At 46.8% G+C, this 19,324-nt stretch overlaps 1 protein-coding gene across 9 annotated transcripts in view; it reads right to left on the bottom strand.

Moving 5' to 3' along the window:
- Window positions 1-19,324, bottom strand: part of Prosap (SH3 and multiple ankyrin repeat domains prosap) — a 94,140-nt gene that overhangs the window by 5,745 nt on the left and 69,071 nt on the right. For 6 of the 9 annotated variants that reach the window (XM_034340802.2, XM_034340807.2, XM_034340805.2 and 3 more), the window contains 6 exons: window positions 7,417-7,542; window positions 4,309-4,489; window positions 3,711-4,030; window positions 3,217-3,481; window positions 595-1,330; window positions 50-279 (listed from right to left, as the gene is read on the bottom strand). In XM_034340802.2, coding sequence (XP_034196693.2) covers window positions 50-279; window positions 595-1,330; window positions 3,217-3,481; window positions 3,711-4,030; window positions 4,309-4,489; window positions 7,417-7,542 — 1,858 coding nt within the window. Of the gene's footprint in view, window positions 1-49; window positions 280-594; window positions 1,331-3,216; window positions 3,482-3,710; window positions 4,031-4,308; window positions 4,490-6,666; window positions 7,382-7,416; window positions 7,543-19,324 lie in introns of those variants that run through there. The other 3 variants (XM_034340809.2, XM_034340810.2, XM_034340808.2) reach the window with 2 other exon arrangements.

Below are 19,324 nucleotides of genomic sequence, written 5' to 3'. Positions count from 1 at the left end.
AAAGGTCGAAGAAAATAAACCTGTGTGTTTGTGTGTGTTTGTGGTATACCTGTGACGATGCTGGCGGAATCTTCGCCGGACGGTTGATTGCTGCCTTCGGATAGGCTCGAGCTAGCCGAGCTGAAAGGAGCTAGACTCCTGCTGCTCGGCGACGGCGACGGCGGCATCTCCATCGTTCTATGCAAGTCGAGACGGTGTTGAAGCTCGAGCCGGTGTTCTTGCAGCCTTGTCAGCCCCTCCAATCTTACGTTCTGATAGTTCTCCGTGGTCGCTGGTAATCTTGAAATGGAGCGTAACTCGTATAGGGTCGAAACGTTGATGCTCGACAAATCTCGCGAGATTAGCGTAAATTGTCTTTGCTTCGAATTCGAGTAACCCCAATTAATACGGGATGGAAGAAGATAACAACACCGTTCCTCCTTTCATGAAAATCGAGCCCCCTTTTTTCTTTTCACGTCGACGACGAACGTGTGGTTCGATCTTCAGTAAAGAAAGGAATGGAGGCAAAAGAAAAAGAATGGGCTAAGGAAATCGAATTTCGAGAGCAATCGATTCTCGCGCGCGATAGGGAACGCAAAGACAGTTTATGCTTACCTCGCGTTAGGATCCCTCAGCGAATTCGGGCTCTGGTACTCCGACGTGATCCGATGGCCGTTCTGCTCGAGGGATCTGCCGGTGGCCATGTGTTGCTCGGACGGTATTCTTTGTAGGTCGTTTCTGGTTGTGTCGATGGACGGTACTCTGGCGAGGCTGCCGTGATGCGACTCGGTCCTCGCGATCGAGCCGGTCGTACCGGTGTACTGGTCACCGGACAAACCTCTGCTCGGATACTGCTCGGTGGACGGTACTCTGCTTAGCGTACCGGTCGGGTATTGTTCGGTGGACGGTACTCTGGTTAGCGTACCGGTAGCCACGGTGTATTGGTCAGAGGAGATGAGCCTGGTAACGGTGGTAGAAGCAGCCGTGGCCGCGATCGGGCTGGCGTATTGTTCGCCGGACGGTACTCTGTTCAGCGTACCGGTGGATAGGTACTGTTGTTGTTCGGTGGACGGTACTCTGGTGAGGTTGCCGGTCGCGTATTGCTCGGCGGACGGTACTCTCGTGACCGCGTTGATGCTCGACGTGTACTGCTCCACCGAGATCGTTCTGGTGAGGCTAGGACCGCCGGATCCGGTCGTTCCGGAAGCGATGTGATGCTGTTGTTCGGCGGACGGTATCCTGGTGAGGGTGCCCAAGTTACTGGCCGAACAGCTCGTGGTCATCGTGGACGCGCCGCCAAAGGCCACCGAGCGTCGTTTCGGGTTGTAGCGTGGCGGCCCTTTAAACGGTACTGCAAAATCGAGGGTTGCAAGGATAAGTAAAGAAAGGATTACTTAGCCTTACAAGTATTCGTCTTCCTCGAAACGAACGACCCGTTTCTCCTGCCACTCGCCTGCCTTTCTTTTTCTCCTCTCACGAGTCGAAAGATATCACGACCGATTTTCCCGACAGCTGACACGAACTTTTCAACGAGTCGCTCGACACTTTGTTTCGAGCCAACGGCTGCTTTCAAAACTGCGTGTTCTAGCGCTTCTGATTCGGTGCTTTCGAATCGTCCCACGGTTCTTGGCGCACCGTTTCACGGATCGAAGATCGCCACGGGACTCATCAAAGCGGACTCGCAAGCTGTACCGGTGCACACACACGCACCCACGCGCGTCTACTCAAACGTTACTCGACAGGTGATCGTTCGCGTGTTAGAAACAACAACGATCCAACTTGTTAGTCTTCAGATCGGTACAGCCACGTGTAACGTTACTTGCAATATATTATGTAATTTAACGCGAATTTTCCTTGAGAAGAGGAAGAGTAGTTAGAGGACCACCTTCTCCTATACGTTCAATTACGCGACACGTTACATCGCATTACACGTGTCTGTACCACCTATAAAAGAAAGCTGTGAACGAAGCACACGCAACAGTCACGTATTCGTCGCGGTTTGCTTGTATCTGTTTTGTACGATACAATGTGGCCGAGGTTACCAGTCACAGTTTTGGTTAGACACAGCTTGTGCATCGGATGATTTTGATGCAATCACCGTCGCAAGATTTTGGACGAGCTTCTATTCGTCCACCATGACACACGAAAACTCACAAATTACGTCGAAACTACCCAAACATTACTAATCAACTTATTCTCGCGACTTCAACGCTGCAGGGTACATCGATCGAACAAAGTTTGTTCCAACAATTATCGCATCAGTTTGGTGTAAAAAGTTCCAGTCATAAATCTTCGAAACAGTGATGATTTTTTTGTTTTTTTGTTTTTTTTTGAAAAGGAAACACAACAAACGTTTTACACCAACCTAAATACATCGAAATCGATCGATAATCCGGCAACGATGATGTCACTCGATCCAAAGATACGGCATCGTTAGTTACTCAACAAAAAAGCGATCAAAAAACTTCAGTCGTTACTTGCCGTTACGGTTACAAAAGAATACTCGACACGTCTTACAAGACCATCACCACCAAAAAATCTCACCAGACTGTTACAAAGATCGTACGTTTTAATTACACAGCACAGAAACACAGATACACGCACAATTCTGTATACGTACATACACGATATGGAGATTTGTACACTAGTCGTCTAATCTAACATAAGTGTCTCTACTTTCTATCGACAAGCGCTGAAGCGTGTGTTGTCTTCGACAAGGTGGAGAAGATGAAGAAGAGAAAAAGAGAGAGAGAAAAAAAAAAATAGAACACCAGAAGCTGTACTACGTGCATGCACATGCCAAGCTGTTCGAGACGTGCTACCAAACAGTTCCCCGAACGATCTTGGTCGAAGCCCACGTTTTTCGTTTTACTTTCTTTATCTGATAACTCGATCGCGTTCCGTAATCTCGAGTGTAAAACGATGTCGTCGAACGTTCTAATTTACAATGGATTTAAGGAGAACAGACGAATTCGCCGGAATCGAGTACTCGTTATTACTCGTTACGCAATGTAGAACCGATCGAAGGTTAAAGATAAGGTTGTATTTAACAATATTAACCGATGGATTATCTCTCGAACAACGGAGGTGGGCCAATCGTGACCTTGACCAACGGAACACCTTTCTAAATTAAAATTAAAAATCGTTTGAAAAATCGCGCGAAATTTAACTGGTCTACGGTATACCCATTCGCCAATCATCCCTGTTGCTCGATGTCGGGGTCGTGACGGAACTCACCAACTTCTTCTGGCTGATAGTTCTTGATGACCTCGGCTAACTCCATGTTCCCAGCGATCACGGCTACCTGGTACGGTGTTTGGTTCGCGTAATTCAAACTGTCTTTCTGGGCACCTCTGAACAGCAACTGGCGTATACAAGAGGAGTCCGTGTTGTTCACTGCGCAAACGTGCAACGGTGTATTACCGGATGCGTTACGCGCGTTCATGTCGGCGCCGTAAAAAAGCAAGTGATCCAGGTGCTGGACCAGGTTGTTGCGGCAGGCCTGCAAAGATACATCAGCAAAGTTATCGATTATCGAAGGGGAGACGATTATAATTAAACCGAGCTTCCGTTCTGTCCTTTAAATCTACCCTTCGTTTGTGAGCGAACGAAAAAAAAAAAAAATAAATAAATTGTAGATTCGAAGGATCGAGGGATACGATGGCAGATTTTCAACCCTTCGCGTATTAATCGAACAAAAAGGGTTTTGATGATTGAAATTGTCGTTTAACCTGATGCACTTCCTGCCAGCCCTGCAGATCCTGAGCGCCAATGGTGGCGTGATCGTGGAGCAGCGTTTCGCAGAGCATCGGATCAGTTTTGTAAATAACGCTGTAATAAAGCGGCGTCAGCCCCTTGGTGTCTTTGTAATTTGGACTGGCGCCAAGTTCGAGTAACGTTTTCACCGCCTCTAAACTGTTCCTCTCGACGGCTCGATGCATCGCCGTCAAACCCTCCTTCGTTCGATAATCCAACAGGGCGCCTCCGTTTACCAGGGCTATTATCACCTTCGACGGCTTCTTCAAAGTTGTAGCCAAGGTTAATGGAGTTTCTGTAAGAATAACACAGCTGCTTTTTCTCTGGCTCCAAGCTCGTCGTCAGGGATACGAGTCAATGAATATTGAAACGAATCCAAAGTACGCGATTACGTGACATCAAATTATTGCGAAACGGCACCTACGATACATCGATTTAAACCTTGAAGTTTGACGAACAGTTTGATCCATGATCGACCCATTTGGTTCTTTAACTCGCCTACGTACTTTTTTTTGCGAGAGTTTACATAGGACTATGGAAAGAATTGAAAGCAAAAGAAAACCGGCTTCTTACCTCCGGTTTCCTGGCAATGGAAATTAGGATCTAGACCCTTGCTGCACATCTTGGCGATCTTCTCCACCTGGCTGTTTGCCACGTATTCCAGTAACCTTCGCAGGTTCGTTCGCGTGTGCATCGCCTTCAGCTGTTTCTCGTCCAGATGCAGCATCTTGTAGACCCGCCTTTTGTACTTGAGCTGCGAATTTCAAAAGCGACGATATGGCTTTAACCGAACTATCATCCATCATTCGCGCGATACTCGCGCGAGCAGATTGAAGCGAACGGCTTCGTCCGGCCGTGACGTCTAGACACCGTACCGCACGCTTTTTTCGAGGCCCCGTTTTGCTCGATCGCTACATCACGATACCGTCGACATTCTTCTTCGTAGTATTTTCTTTTATTTCAAACATATTTCCTTCTAACGATGCATAGCATGAGAACGGTGAACGGTTGAAGTATTAAAATTATCCCGACTCGACGGGGATTCACCCTGTCGCTTCCTGGTGGTTTGCCGGTTCTTTGTAATTATCGGACGCGTCATACTTCATAGCGTTAGATTACTGACGGGTAGGCAATATCGCGGCTACGGCCGCGTTAATGACCACCGTTAGCAGCAATTATGATTATCAAGGGAACTGCGATGCAAATTAGAGACACGCCGTACGCTTACCGCGTACGTATACGTCATCCCCTTCTTTCAAGGAGGATCGCTTTAACCGCTAAACTATTCGGCTGAAGCGAATTCCTTTCAACGTCTACAGGACGACTCAAAATGGATGCTTGCGCCATGAGAATGGTGGTCAACGATCGAGTCTAGGTGTTTCGCGAGACGAACGTGACACCGTGGTAGGTAGTTAGAAGTGGCTACCAGTCGCGAGTCAGCTCGTCCCTGAAAGTGAATCTCGCGTGACGAGAACCGAGGGGTACTCGAGAGCGCAACCCTGGATCGATGAGTGTAAGAAACAAAAAAAATAAAATAACAAAAAATAAAAAAAAAGAAAGGCTGTTGCGAACACCGATGGTACCGAATACAGGTGTGATCTATGGGCCTGTCTAACCTCGCGTATTTATTTCTATCCGCGTTATTGCGTGCAACTTAGCCGCGGTACGAGAAGTAGATGAAGAAATAAGAAAAAAAAGGAGGGCGGGGGGGGGGATGGGGGAGAGAAAAAAGATGAAAAGTAAAACACGCTGCGTTCCATCTTCAGACGTTCGCACTTTATCTACATCTTCCACCTCGACGTTGAAATATTTCGCGAAATGGACGAGCTGAAAATCCTCCGGCTCTCTTCAAGCGGATCAAGGTCGCGCCTGGAGAAGAGAAAAATCGATCATTCTTGGCCTTTTAACCGATGGATCGTTCGTTTTTCCTCTGCAAGGTAACTCGGTCAGATGGTTTCGCGAATTTTTAGCTAGATTTTCGTGCAATTCGGCGAACTGCGAACGAGAATGGGTGGAATTACGAGCGGCGCGCACCGGGTGGATCGAATACGCGGTCAGGAAACGAGGAAACCGGAACGAAGCCATTCGTCGAACGGACTTTTTCGTTCGCAGGTGACGAACGTGTCGGATAATTTGTAACTCGTGCGAGCTGAACGAGCCTCGAAAGGTAAGCAAACGGAGTCGGGAAAGTGAATTCTCTCTGCGCTGGAACCGATCGAAGCTCTCGACGGAGACGAGAAGAACAACAGGAACGCGAACACCGAGACGAGAACTAGATCCGGTTACGCAAGAAAACACACCACGTACAGCATCCAGATCTCGTTAACCAACCGTGGGATTATTTGTTTTTCGCGAATTCCCGTTTCAAACAGTCATCCAGGATCGACGACTCTCGGATGCAGGCGTGTCTTCGAGTGCATCGCCTTCGACGAGCCAACTATTTCTTTTTCTATTTTCAATTAATCGGCAAGTATTACCTTGCCACGCAGCAAATCGAATATTCCGAAGGATATTAGATTTTAGAACTGCCATTAATGTAATGTAATTAATGTATTGATTATTGCTGGCTATTAATAGATTGACCGTCACAGGGAAAGCGGATGTATGCAACATGGTGGTCGCGATGCATCGATAATGCAACAAATTGAATGTAATAAAAAAATGAAATTATTAAGTAATTTTAATACTGTACCAATAAAATACAGGAATATATGAAAAAAATTAAGTGCCTGTGTTCTTAATGACTTGCCTTACCACATATAGCCACTTTCACTACGGTAGTCGACGCGTTAATATTCGCAATAATCTATACTACTGTGTGTCTTATTAATCATGATTACTCCTACTGTGAAAGTATTTCAGTGCCACGGTGGAAATGATCGTGTGCGAGATGACAGATGGATTTTAAAGGGTTAAATTATGAAGATTTACTATTTTATCCAGATGAATCGGGCTTTCCGCCACGGAATCTTCAGTGTCCGAGAACGAGTTCTTTCTGAATCTCAAAGCCATGATTATTGCGTCGAAAAAATAACGTATGCACTTGAAGGAAGTGTTCAACACGCGTCAAGGCTTGTTATTCCACCACGGTCAGGAGCAACCCTTCTTCCTCGATCGACTAGAACGCACTGTTTTCCGCTCGCCAGGTGAAGAGAAAAAAATAGACTCGCGGAAAAAATAGCCACGGACCCTCCTTGACCCGAGGGACGCAGAAAAAACGTGGTAGCTGTCGGTTGTCGAGTAAACCCCTTGATATTCACAAGCAAAACCTCTTTCTCGATTCATTCCCTCTCTCTCTCTCTCGTTCCCTTTGAGAGGACACGTCAATGGGACCGGGCAATCTTGTAGCTGAAATAACCTTTTCGACCGCGTCAATGCACCCCCGGAGCCTATTTAAACCCCCGCATTCAACCTTTCTCTATCGACGATTATTCGCCACGAGAATAGTCGCGGAGGTCAGGGATGAAAATTCAAATTATCCCATTAGCAGCGGTGCACCTTACCTGGAATCTGATTAGTCAAGATTCGATTTTACATGTACAGATTCTAAATTTTATCGATTTTAAATTTTCAAAGGATTTGGGGCTATGACTCTTTAGGTCAAGAATTTTTGGAATAATTTTCCGCAAACGAACGCATCGAGGAAACAAAGTTAAAAAAAAAGAAAAATGTGTCTCTTACCTCCAAGTAGCCGACGGGTCCATTGAAGGGATAATCGCCCAGGCGACGTTCCTCGTCCAAGAATTTTCCGGCTTTTCCATTCACGGGCGGACAGAACAAGCCGTAATTGAAGCTTTCCTTCAGCTCCTGCAAACCATCACAGTTTCCCAGATTAATCGAAAACCTGTCCCGGCGAACCAGCGACCCGCCACCCCCGTTCTACTAAACACATACTATTTCATGCAAAAGGGTACACTCAGGACGTAGGTAGATATACAGGGTGTTAAAAAATACCCTGAAGACCTCTACAACGTAGATACCTAAACGTTTCAAATCGAACGGATTTAAGCTTCTATTTTCTGCATCGAATCGATTTCAATGTACGTAGGTATTAAAATGCGGGGATATCAAAGCTTCCTCTTGCTACATATATTTTCGATCAGAATATTTTTAAAAGAGATTTCTGAAACTGATTACCGCGCCACTTATCACAAGTGATCCTATTAAATTCCAGGAGGTATAGATAAAACAAATTCCAGTACAGTAAAAAATAACGTGTCAAATTGATTCCAAGTGAAATCGCTATCAGAGAGCAATTTTTGTCCAATATATCACGATAGTCGAGGCGTACAAATGTTTCCCAACGCTGTTCGAAGAGGAAACCCGTCGTCGTAATCAAATAATAAGAATATTCGAGGAATTCGAGGAGGATGATCGGTATCTGGTGGTGTAGTTTGCGAAACGCGTTTCGATCAACCTTTCCCTGGGAGGGAAACATCCCCTCGACGAAAGACATTTTATCCTCGTAATGAAAGACATTAAGTTTCGTTTCCGTCTTCTTTCCACCTACGATGATCCCGCGTGCTCCGTTGAAATAATATGCTTCGATTTCACCGGCGACAGGCAGTAAAGTGTGGAATTTACGGACCGTACACAGGGAATTTCGCCATCGTTCTTCCTCACGCGCTGCGTGCCGCCAGCTTTCTTTGTATACACGACACCCTTTATCTTCTCCGGCGACAGCTCTCGTACGTTCTCCTCGTGGGATGCGCAACGAGACTTCCTCCACCGTCGTCCTGCTGTTTTAGAACGCGGAATCGTACGATCAACTGCTTTCGCGATGATATATCCGTTTGACGAATAGGATTATACGACGCAATGAAGGAGAAAAAAAGCAGTCGCTGTGAAAAATGAAAGTCACACGAGTGCTCTGAATCGGAGTCTCGGAAACGGGGTCAAATCGGTGCTGATTGCACGGAGGGAGAATGAATTGGAGCAGAATGCGTTCGAGGGTGCGACGAGGGTCAAAGGATTAAAACAACCCATCGAGTTTCAGCGACTAACAATCGTCCCAGAAGAACGGAGCTTCAACTTCCTTCGATTTCCGCTCGCGAGGATGGTGTATTTTAGCGTGTGGAACGCGTCCCGCTCGAGGATAGGAGGATGGAACGCGTTCAAGTTGTCGGAAACGTTTCGTTCCGATGGAAAGTCGCCGGCGGCGCGAAAAACGGCCACGAAGAAACGAAACGCGTGCCGTCCACGGTGGGCGCACAGAGTGGTACGTTACCAGCGGTCGTACACGGTGTTTCAACGGTAAAAAACCGAGCGACCAACGAAGGTAGAGGACGAAGGGAGAGACGATGCGAGGAAAGGGTAGAAAGGGACAGCGAGAGAGATCCACCCAACAATCATGGCAACAATAGCCAAGAGTGGAACACGTGCCAAATTAAAGGCCTCGAACGAAAGTACCGAGGTGCGCGAGTCTCTGGTCCCCGTTTAAAGCGTCTCTGATGCAGGCAGAGTGTGGCTGAGAATCAGCCTTGAAAAAAAAAAGAAACGCCACCGAAAGGGAGGAAAAGGGCCACAGAGGGGACAAAGCGAACGATCTTTACGTTTGATGCGACCAGGAATTCTCCAGCCCTCTGCCATGGAATCTCGAGTTTTCGCTTCGAACCAATTTAGACGCGTCTGTAATCTTGATAATTAATCACCGGTTGACGCATGGACCATTGGTGGTCCATGCCGGTCGGACGCGCAACTTTCGTTAACCCTTCGAGGTCGACGAACTCGTACACGCGTTCGCAGAAAATTTCAAACGACCGGTTACCAGTTACAGTTAACAACGAACAATTTCGAAATACCGAAAATTTGACAGGAATTCTCTAGTTTCTCGTGAAACGTTTCGCTGCTCCTCCTTCCAGCGGCACACGTAAAAGCACGTGAAGTGTCCATTTCCAGCGCGACGAATTACGCGTGTGCACCGCGTACGGATGCAAATTCCACCGTCCATTTCCCTAATCCTGCTCGGTCGGTGACGCGTTCATGAATTTATGCATTTATACTCTCGCCGAGAGCGATCAGAAATTTCTAATTCACTCGGTGGATCCGTCCACTAACTTGGACGAAAAATACGAGGGTGCATACCGCGAGACGAACAGCAGCGACGAACAAATAAAAATAAAACAAACGAAACTGGCGGGACCAACTTTCACTCCAAAGAAGACGTAGGTTACGATCTTCTCTCGATGCTCTGCCGGCACGTATTTGTTGTTATTCGAGAGACGGAAGGATAAAATTGCGCAATCGTTTCGTTGAGCAACCGTGAAAGATAAATTGTTGGAAAAATGATTTGTTCACAGCTTGCTAATCGTCGATAAAAACGCTTAATGGCGAACGATTATAAAATTCCCCCTTTGAAATTGTTTCTTTGAAAGGGGATTCGAGGATTTTGATGACATCATTAAACGTCACCGGTTAAATCAACATTTACCTTTCTCCTTTCGCGTTGTTCTACCCTGAAAGGTTGAAAAACGAAAAAACCGTCTCTCGCTCGTTCTTTCGTTTCCTTCCGGTAGGACTCCTTCAGGAAACTCTTTCCTCGACGGAATGGAAGTTGCACAGCGAGTCCAACAGTTTCGACGTGTTTACACGGTGATGAGAATCGGGAACGAGTCCGTTAACGAAGACAAAATTTAACGAACGTCCAGACCGTGTTTCTTCTCGCTCGTCCTCTTTCATTACTTTTCTCCTTTTTTCTTCTACGCCCGCGGCTCGAGGTCGCTAACGATCGCGACCAGCTCCGAAGGAATCTTCTCGCGAACGCATTAGCGAGCCTTCGGTTATCGTTTCGGTTCAGTCGTTGGTGCCGCGCTTTTTGATAATCGTTAAATCCTAATTGGCTGCAAAACGTTCGATGGAGTATCGTCTCTGCAAGTGGCACGTCAAGAAATAGCATCGAATCGTAAAACAAGTAGCTACCTTAGCAAGTGGCGAGCTACCGAGGCAAGCTCCCGCCACTTAGGGAAGTAATACTGTGCTCTACTCGATGTAACTTGTCTCCGCTTTCATTCGCCACGAATGCCTCTAAACGAGTGGCTCCTTGGTACGGCTGCCTTTTCCAGCCACCCTTTGTTTATCCATTTCGTCTCTCATCCCGAGCGGGTCGTCTCGACTTGGGATTCTCCGAACAATCCTCCAAAGGTTTAGATTTTCTGCGAAATTCTCTCTCTCCCTCTGGCGAATATTTTCCCTCCGCATTTCAGCGGAGGAAAGAACGACGAAGGTCCGTCGCAATTACGGAAGAAAATGCCTGCGATTCCTCGTAGGCGAACTCCGTTGACCGGTGGACGCTGGACGCGCGTCGACCAGCCGAGCTCTCCTCTCGCATTTTTCCACGCTTTCGTTCGTCGAGTACACGCTCGTGCGTGTACGCGGACTCGTCTACCTATGTACGTGTATAAATTCCGAAAGCGAGCATCTCGTATGGGGGCGCGTTAAACGGCCAGACCCTTTTGTACGGCCCTGTATGGGAGAATAATGGTCGAACCGTGTCTCAATCGTGCTTTATGGGATGTAATTGCGGTCTGGCAAGGGGCCTTGCCGATGTTAAGCTCGGCCGGTTCGTGTGCGGACGTACAACACCGCGGAGAACCCAGCCAGGATAGAAGCGTTACGGTTTTAACCTTCGCAACGAACCACGAGACGAGTTTTCGCCTGAATACGTCGACGGGAATTCTGTTTCGACCCACCCTGGACGCCGAAAGAAACGCGGGACCATTTGGGAAAACCACCTTGCCATGGGGTGACCAGAAGACTTCGGAGCTTAGGCACCCTTAAGACCTTCCATACAATTTATTCCGTACACGTTGAAACAATAAAGAAACTGTATAAAAAGAAAAAACTTTCTTTTCCCTCGAACTCCCTCTGAACCTGGGATCCCTGCTCGTCCGGGGTCACCAGCCTCGAGTATTTTTATCCGAACAGGACCGGTGCGATGCTGTCTCGTTTAATTAACGCGCACCGCAGGACCCTACAAATTGCTAGAGCAAATACGCGAATTTCGTGGGGCCGCACGGTCGTTCGTCAATTAGAAGGTTCCGCGAACGAGCAACGGGAGCGTGTGTCGAGCCGGTGACGTTAAACGAACTGGCCGTGCGTCTACCCGAAACATCGTAAACCTCTTTAGCGAGGAGGAAAGCAGAGGTACGCGTGTTACGAAACGACTGTCGCGTCCATAAACGCGTAGGATTACGATACGAGTTGAGATTACGAAATTCAGGAATCCATCCAACGGATTTGGACGTAAGAGACGTGGTTCGATGGGTCCACGAAGAGTCGCGGAAGAGGCGAACAAGAGGAAGAACCAGAGTTTCGTAAGGGAAGAGAGAAAGAGGAGAACACAAAGGGCGAGGTGGAATCACCAGTGGTCGGACCAACATCGGCGTTAAAGAGGAAATACGAGCCATAAACCTTCGATGCATGCGTTGGCTAAGCGACAGAGGGACGGAATACGAAATCAAATTGCCAACGCATCCGAAAAATAAAAAAGACAACCGGTGCTGACCATTTTCGAGCATTTGCATCGATGCACTGACACCAGGACTGTTAACCTCACCGACTTCACCAGATTTTGTACGTACTCATGGTGTTCGCTTATGGTTTCTGTTTATAACAACGTTGAGATTTCGACACCGCTACACGGTTTCTTTTTTCTTCTCATATTTTCGGATAACGATGAGCCTGGGATATTGGGTAACACCGTGTTTCAAGATTAATCGTCGAATAAATAGAGTATTTCGTACCGAATCTTATCTCGTTGTCCACAAATTACTTCATAGTCAAATATTTACTACGAAGTATCGTTTCGAGGAGAATTTCCTCGTCGTAAAGTGGAATTAGACGATTCGTATCAGCGAAGGTTGAACTCGTTGAAAAATTATAGATACCCAAGTGTTTTGTTCTCTGTCGAAAGAAATATTTAAATGTCCTCCATTTCCTCGATTGCAATTAAATTTTCTTAAGTCTAGCCAGTTCTGATCTAAACCAGAAATTTCTCAAGATACTATCCGTACCTACCCTTTAACAGTTGAACACCATGTATAGAATGGAATTGAAACGAATCATTACTCAATTGGTAGGAAACCAGTTTAGCGGTTAGACTGATCTTTCAATTTAGGTTTATCGAGACTGCTGTCCTGTTTACGTTGCCAGTCAGCCGGAGATCCCTTCGGTCTGACTCGTTTGCACACCCTGTATAAATAATAAAGGGACAAATGGAAGGAAGGAAACGAAGGGAAGAGAGAGAGAGAGAGAGAGAGAGGGGGAGAGGGAAAAGCAAGGAGATCCGGTGGAGAGTAGCGCCGTGAGGCGGAGAGGGCTCTCCTCTTCTTTCTTCTGCATCGGCCAGGACTTTAGAATGCAAATTGAACGCTACGAATCCTCGCCGCTCGTACCTTGGGGACAGAATCTGCTTAGGTGGCTATGGACAGTCGATGGTATGCCAGCCTTCTACCTACGACTACCGCGGCTGTGTGCATCTAGACATTTATACACCGTCCTGTTCGACTCGCAATGGCGTAACCAATACGATTTCAACAGAGAAACCGACACTTTTTTTTAAACGAATTTCACTTAAAAATTTAGTAGATGACATCTTCGAGCATTGTACCCGTAAAGTGTCAGAAAAATGATAAGTCCTAACCGTTGATATCACACGGGGACGTGTAAAAACATCCGAAGAAATGTGACAGTGTCGTGATAAGAAAAGCTGCGACCTAGAATGTCGGACGGAAAGATGTATAGAGGGTCAAGAGCACAAGTGGACGGGTCCCTTTGAAAAAGTGACCCGGATTCGAACCTTACGCCACTGTTGCACCGCATCAGCCGCGAGTTCTTCTAGCGGACGCGCGTTAGGGAAGGATTCGCGCGAGCGCGGCCTAGGTATAAATGGAAATCTGTATTTATGCAAGCGAGGAGAGTCGGTGTGCGTTCGTGGCAGGGTCCCGGGTCACACGATAATGATCTTATTACAGGAATTACGAGCTTTCCGCGGCACCGCGATCATCCTGGATCGGAAACGGCCCCGGGCCTAAGCCGCGTTCGCCGTTTTACTCCGGTACCGTGGTATCCGTCAGTTCCGGTTTCCAGTGCCTTTTCCCGTCTACGGATGTCGCACGCGCCGCGATTCTAGCGCGTGCGCACGCTTCGAATACGGGTCGTACGCGCGTCGTTTCACGGAACAGCGGCGATCTACGAAAGGAATAGAGAGAGAGAGAGAGAAACCCCGAAGGAACTGGCGCGGAACAAATCGAGAGAGCCTGCTTTCCTGCCGCGAGAAATGTTTCGTATTTATACTTTGTCGTGTAGCTCGGAGAATCAACGGCTAAATCGACCAAGCGTGAAAGACGATTTTTACCGACACCCGTGAAGCTTCGATGAATGGGACAGCGGATCAGATGGGAATCTTACCGTTCCATTCCTGATTCACGCTGATTCGGAAGATTTCAGATAACGTTTCTACCTTGCAATAACCTGCCGTTTAATCCTTTAACAGTTTCACTGCCACGTTCGGCGAACCTGATGCTTTTTACTTCACGCTAAAATAAAGGCTACCATCCGTAGCGCTTCAGTGCGCGGAACTGACGGTGCACTTGAACTCTAACGTACTGTTAATGTTACGCTATATAGAATACAAGTACGTACCTTTTTACCAAGTATTCGAAGGTAATTAAATACTCCCGTCGCGCGGATGACAGGCCTAAGTTTCATTTTTACTCGAAACCTTATCGAACCTCTTGCTCTCGATTCTGTCACGATTCAGAAACGACTCGACATCCTGTTGCTGAAACAGGTTTAACACCCGACGATCAAAGCCGATTAAAAAGCATCTCATAGAAGCACGATTACGAATGAAACCATTCGGTGAAAGAGTGGTGAGGGGAATCGATTTTTCCTGGAAGATCGATCATCGCGAACGGAACGCGAAGGGTCGTTTAGAGTCTCTATCGATTCTTAAGCTGGTCTCCGCTTTTTATCCACTTCAAGACTGGTTATTAGAACTGGTTCCGCCTTTGTCATCCGGTTCCCGAACGGTCGTGATCGTTACGTTTACCCACGATTACCAGCTCCTCTTCCGGTGAATTGGCCGAAGGAGGAAAAAAAAAAACCTACTACCGATTTCCTTTAATCGCGCAAAAACATCCTGTTAACAGACGTCTCGACCGAGGTGCAAAGTGAAACTGAATTGAGACGTTTCGTTTTAACCACATCTGCTTTGCCCTTTTCTTTCGTCTGTCCTCGATCCGAGATAGTTTCTTCAGAGGACAATTAACGACAGAGTCGACTGGTCTTCGATCGATTTCCAATGAAACGATCGGCAAAGAGATCCATTAGATTGCTGCGTATGGTGTACCGAAATTAGTTCCTTGCTCTAATTTCTATGTCCCCGGATGGGATAATTATAGCCTCGCAAAAATGATGACTGTTTTTGTTCGTGGCGCCTATGAACGAAGAGAGGTAGTACCTACACGCGATAAATGTACGTATAACGCGATGGATGGTTTATTAGCGGAACGGTGAGTAATTTCCGTTAATTATCTCGGTAGTTAATTGCCACGATTCGTCGCGTTACTTCGTTACCAGCTTCCTGTCCCTCCCCCTCGACTAATCTATCCACGTGTACGACGCTTATCCTCTCTCGATCGTCGTCGAATCGTTCATTTTCAGATTAATCTCGTGAAGATGTAGCGGTGTTAAACGGGTCGCAAGGTGGACAGGAAATTCGAGGAAGCCGAGCGAAGATGATGCTATGCTGCTTGTACCGAATCGATCGCGAGCTACCATTTCGCGGGCACGCAATTTAAAGTCTTGATTAAGGTAATATCGAATTTTCGTGGCGGGTCGTCTGCTGCTCGCTCGCGTTCTCCTACTCTCTTCCGCGAATCGAGTTTCGTCAAGTAACTCAATTTTCTGGATCGGAGAATGCCTCTTCCCGCCGGTAATTGCCAATCAATTCCAGGGACCGATCGGCCGCCACGTGATCGATCGATCAATCGATTCCGCTGCTCGATTCCAGAGATTCTATATAAGAAAAATATTCTGTTGCCTTTCGGCGTCGATCAAACGACACACGTCTTAATATTAAAATTACTTATTGAAATGTAAGTTTTGAAAATTTCACGTAGATATCATGTTTAAATTCGAAGCGAACGATTTTTCAGCAGCTAGCAACGAAGCTGCAGTCCAAGAAGAGACAGAATCGATCTACTTTAAAGCGGCTATCGTTTAATAGGAATCTAAATGTCAAGTGTTCTAAACGAGGACTGATCAACGTGCCTGAAACGCGTTCGACGTTCCCTCCAGTCTAAAAATATTATCGAGCCACTGAAAAACGTAACAGATGCCACTCTCTCTGTGTCCCGTACGTTCGAAACGAACGAAAAAATAGAAAATCCATAGGAAGAGGGACATTTCGAATACCTACTCTCCGGTTTGATTTTAATCAAGTAAAGTTAACTCGGTTCGTTGGCAATTCGCAGCATTTCGTTTCTGTCCCACGACGAAATCGATGTATCCGCTAATCGAAGTGGAAATTACACCGATGAACCGTGGCACTTGTCGAAAGGTGCAAATTGCCGGATATTACCAGTCGATCCGAAACATTTTGTCAGGAAATTTTCACCGGTGAACGCGTTTATCCGGAATTGGTTTCGACGCGAGAAAACTGTTCTTTAGCCAGCAATCAACGACCAATCCGAAAATAAACATCGCTGTCATTGATCGATCGATCCACATTGGAATTGCAGTTATTACAACTTTATTTACCCGAATTAACCTGTAATTCGATGGAAATCTCTACGAAAATGCTTGGAAAAATGTAGCCTGAAGAAAGGATCTTCGAGGTAGCGCGTGTCGCTAAATCGACAAGAGTGCTTTTAGAAAAGAAAAGTGCCTCTCCAAGCATTTTTCCGACTGGCTAGTTCAACGAAAACCGCGTTTTCCTTCCTTTTTTTTTCCTCGATCTCATCGATGGAACGCACGACACGACGAATCTCATTTCCTCGTTTTAAAAAACCGACACCCCGACTCGTGACCCCGATACGCCTCCATTTATTCTCTTTACGACGAGACTTTCATAGACTTCCTAATTAATAGTATCGATTACGTGTCAGGTGGACCATTTACCCTGTCGACTTCTCTCGAACAGGATTCGTTTTCGACGAATGAAAAAGCAGACGAGTGGATTCACGGCTGAATCTTTCTCACTGGGTTCAACTCGGGAAAGTTGATAAAAAAGGGTCGATTGAAACACATCGAGAAAAGGGTAATTAATTTTATACGAGCTGCCTTCGACTTTCCGTATTTGCAGGAAGGATTTACGGGGAACAGGATCTTTAGATAGGAATGGGAATGGGAATGGAATTTATCAATCACTTTGAACGTACAGAGAAACTACCAAAGAAAGGTTTTTCGCTAACTTCGAAAGAAGAGAAATGGGCACTTAGGATATTTAATTTTTAATAAGGTGTAGATGGAGTATAAAATGCTTCATTTTATAATTGACCAATCCGATAAATAAGAAGGATCCTGCGAAGTGGTTTCGTTCTCGCGGGATAGGCGCGTGAAGCAAAAGGAACGGCGATGGAGAAGACTAGATGGGGTTAAACAGCGGAATTATTGTTATGGTCGCGAATCCTGAACGGCATAGACTTTTACGGTCACCATCGCGACGAGATAAACGTCGAACCCACGGTCAGTGGTTCTCATCGCGATTCGAAATTGCAATTTCAAACCGTTGCATTTGTAATATTTCATTGAAAGGAACGGAAAGTAAAACGAGATTCGTGAATGAGTACGAATATGATCGTGCGGTTTTTCCATGGGTAAATCCGAACGCTTTTCCCCGTGATCGAGTTCGAATAGAGGAAGAGGAGGAGGAAGAAGCATCTTTCTAAATGGTCTGAGAGATAGGAATTTTTTTTTTTTTCAGCTCGGACCTGGGCACGTAAGTTGGTGCACTTTACTGGTGGAGACGCAAGCGTGGAGCAGTAGCCAGCAACTGCAGCAGTCTTTTACCCGGGGCTCTCCAAGTGCAATCTCGTATTCATGAATTCCTTGTACGTAAGCCCCTTCCTCCTCGGCTCCACCTTCTTTCTCCGCCCGCGCTCCTTTCCTCTTTCCCTCTTCTCTTCTACTCCTCGTTGCCCTTCCGCCTCTCTAACAATCCTGTAAGCGCGTCGGTGCAGAGCCGAGGGGCCAAGAAAATCGTTCGCCGTTGCACTCTACCGCTGCCTGCTGCCTGCTGCCAGCTGAAAAGGAGACGCGAAATCGTCGGGGTGAACGTTTCCGCTTGAGAATCGGCGAGGCGAGTGAATTTACGACGCCTTTACGCTCGCGACACGACGCTGGCCAGCGTCGTCTCTCTTCCAATTGTCTTGTTGCTCGTCGCCCTCGAATTATCGTAGATAAAACACAACGACCACCCTTTCGTCCCTCGGTGAATCCAGCTTTATACGTCTACCGCGATAGCTTTCGGAAGGAGGATAATTTAAGAAACGGCTCGGCCTATTAATTATTTCTTAGACGAAACAATCGAGCGTCGTTTCTTTCCCATCAGAGGTAAATCGTTTTTCAGAAGTAACAGAGTTCGTCTAGCTGTCTTCCACTTCTTAAAAGTTCACCCATCGATCTCCATTCGATCTTTTACTTCGTTGAACAAGAGAGTCCGAGTCGACGCTTGGTATAAATAGCCTGGCTGGCTCGATCGTACGCGATCAACAACTCGCGTGCATTTGTTCCGCGTCTACGGCGGGAGGATTTGTTGATCCTGACAGTGAAGTCACGAGGCGATCGTTTGTCCCTATACTCCCTCCTCTTTCTACTCTGATCATCCTGACCACGGAGACTATCTCCTCCTCCTCCTCGTCTCGTGTCATCGTTTTCCACGCATGCATCTTACCTGCGTATGTACACGCACGTGCGAGCCGCGTACCGATTGCGCTTCGAACTCGTTCGCGGAATCGTTCAATAAACCACTCGCCGGACTGACTGCATTCATTGCTGCAAATCGCTCGGGAAACGTTTCACGGTCCCGAACGGGAACGCTACCGATCGGCTGCTCGTGTATCGATGCTCTCATCTCTCTTTTTTCTTTCTTCCTTTCATTATTCTTTCTTATTTTGGCTCGTTCGATCGTGTCGTTATGTAACCCGTGAACTCACCGAACGATTTCTCTCGGTGCAAGATTCTCGTTTCGAAGTTTTGGTAAGTTCTTGGTATCCCTTCGGCTGTTTTATTACATAAGTATCACGTGGGTGTGAATATCCCTTGAAAACGGAAAAATTCTCCACATACGTGTTTATAAAAAAAAAAATATTCACCGGCAAAATCCAGATCCGAGGAATCGTTCACAATGCTCAAACGTGGCCTTCATTCAATTACACGAAGCGGCATACGAAAAGTTACGATAAGTCGGATCGCGTCTACGCTCGATACTCGTTGCAGGAAAGATATCTCGTTGCGATATAGATTTTTCTCGGGATCGAGGGATCGAGAGGAGATCGAGAGATCCACGTTGCCCTCCCGCAGCGTCGACCACGGTTCTTTATTTCCCTGATCTTCCGATCAGCCTCTCCACGCTATTCCCTCGATT

The sequence above is a fragment of the Osmia lignaria genome, chromosome 15 (assembly GCF_051020975.1).
Source record: "Osmia lignaria lignaria isolate PbOS001 chromosome 15, iyOsmLign1, whole genome shotgun sequence".
In the NCBI taxonomy this organism is placed as follows: Eukaryota; Metazoa; Arthropoda; class Insecta; order Hymenoptera; family Megachilidae; genus Osmia; species Osmia lignaria.
The sequence above is the reverse complement of the archived record's forward strand: the minus strand, read 5'-3'. Positions and strand labels throughout refer to the sequence as shown.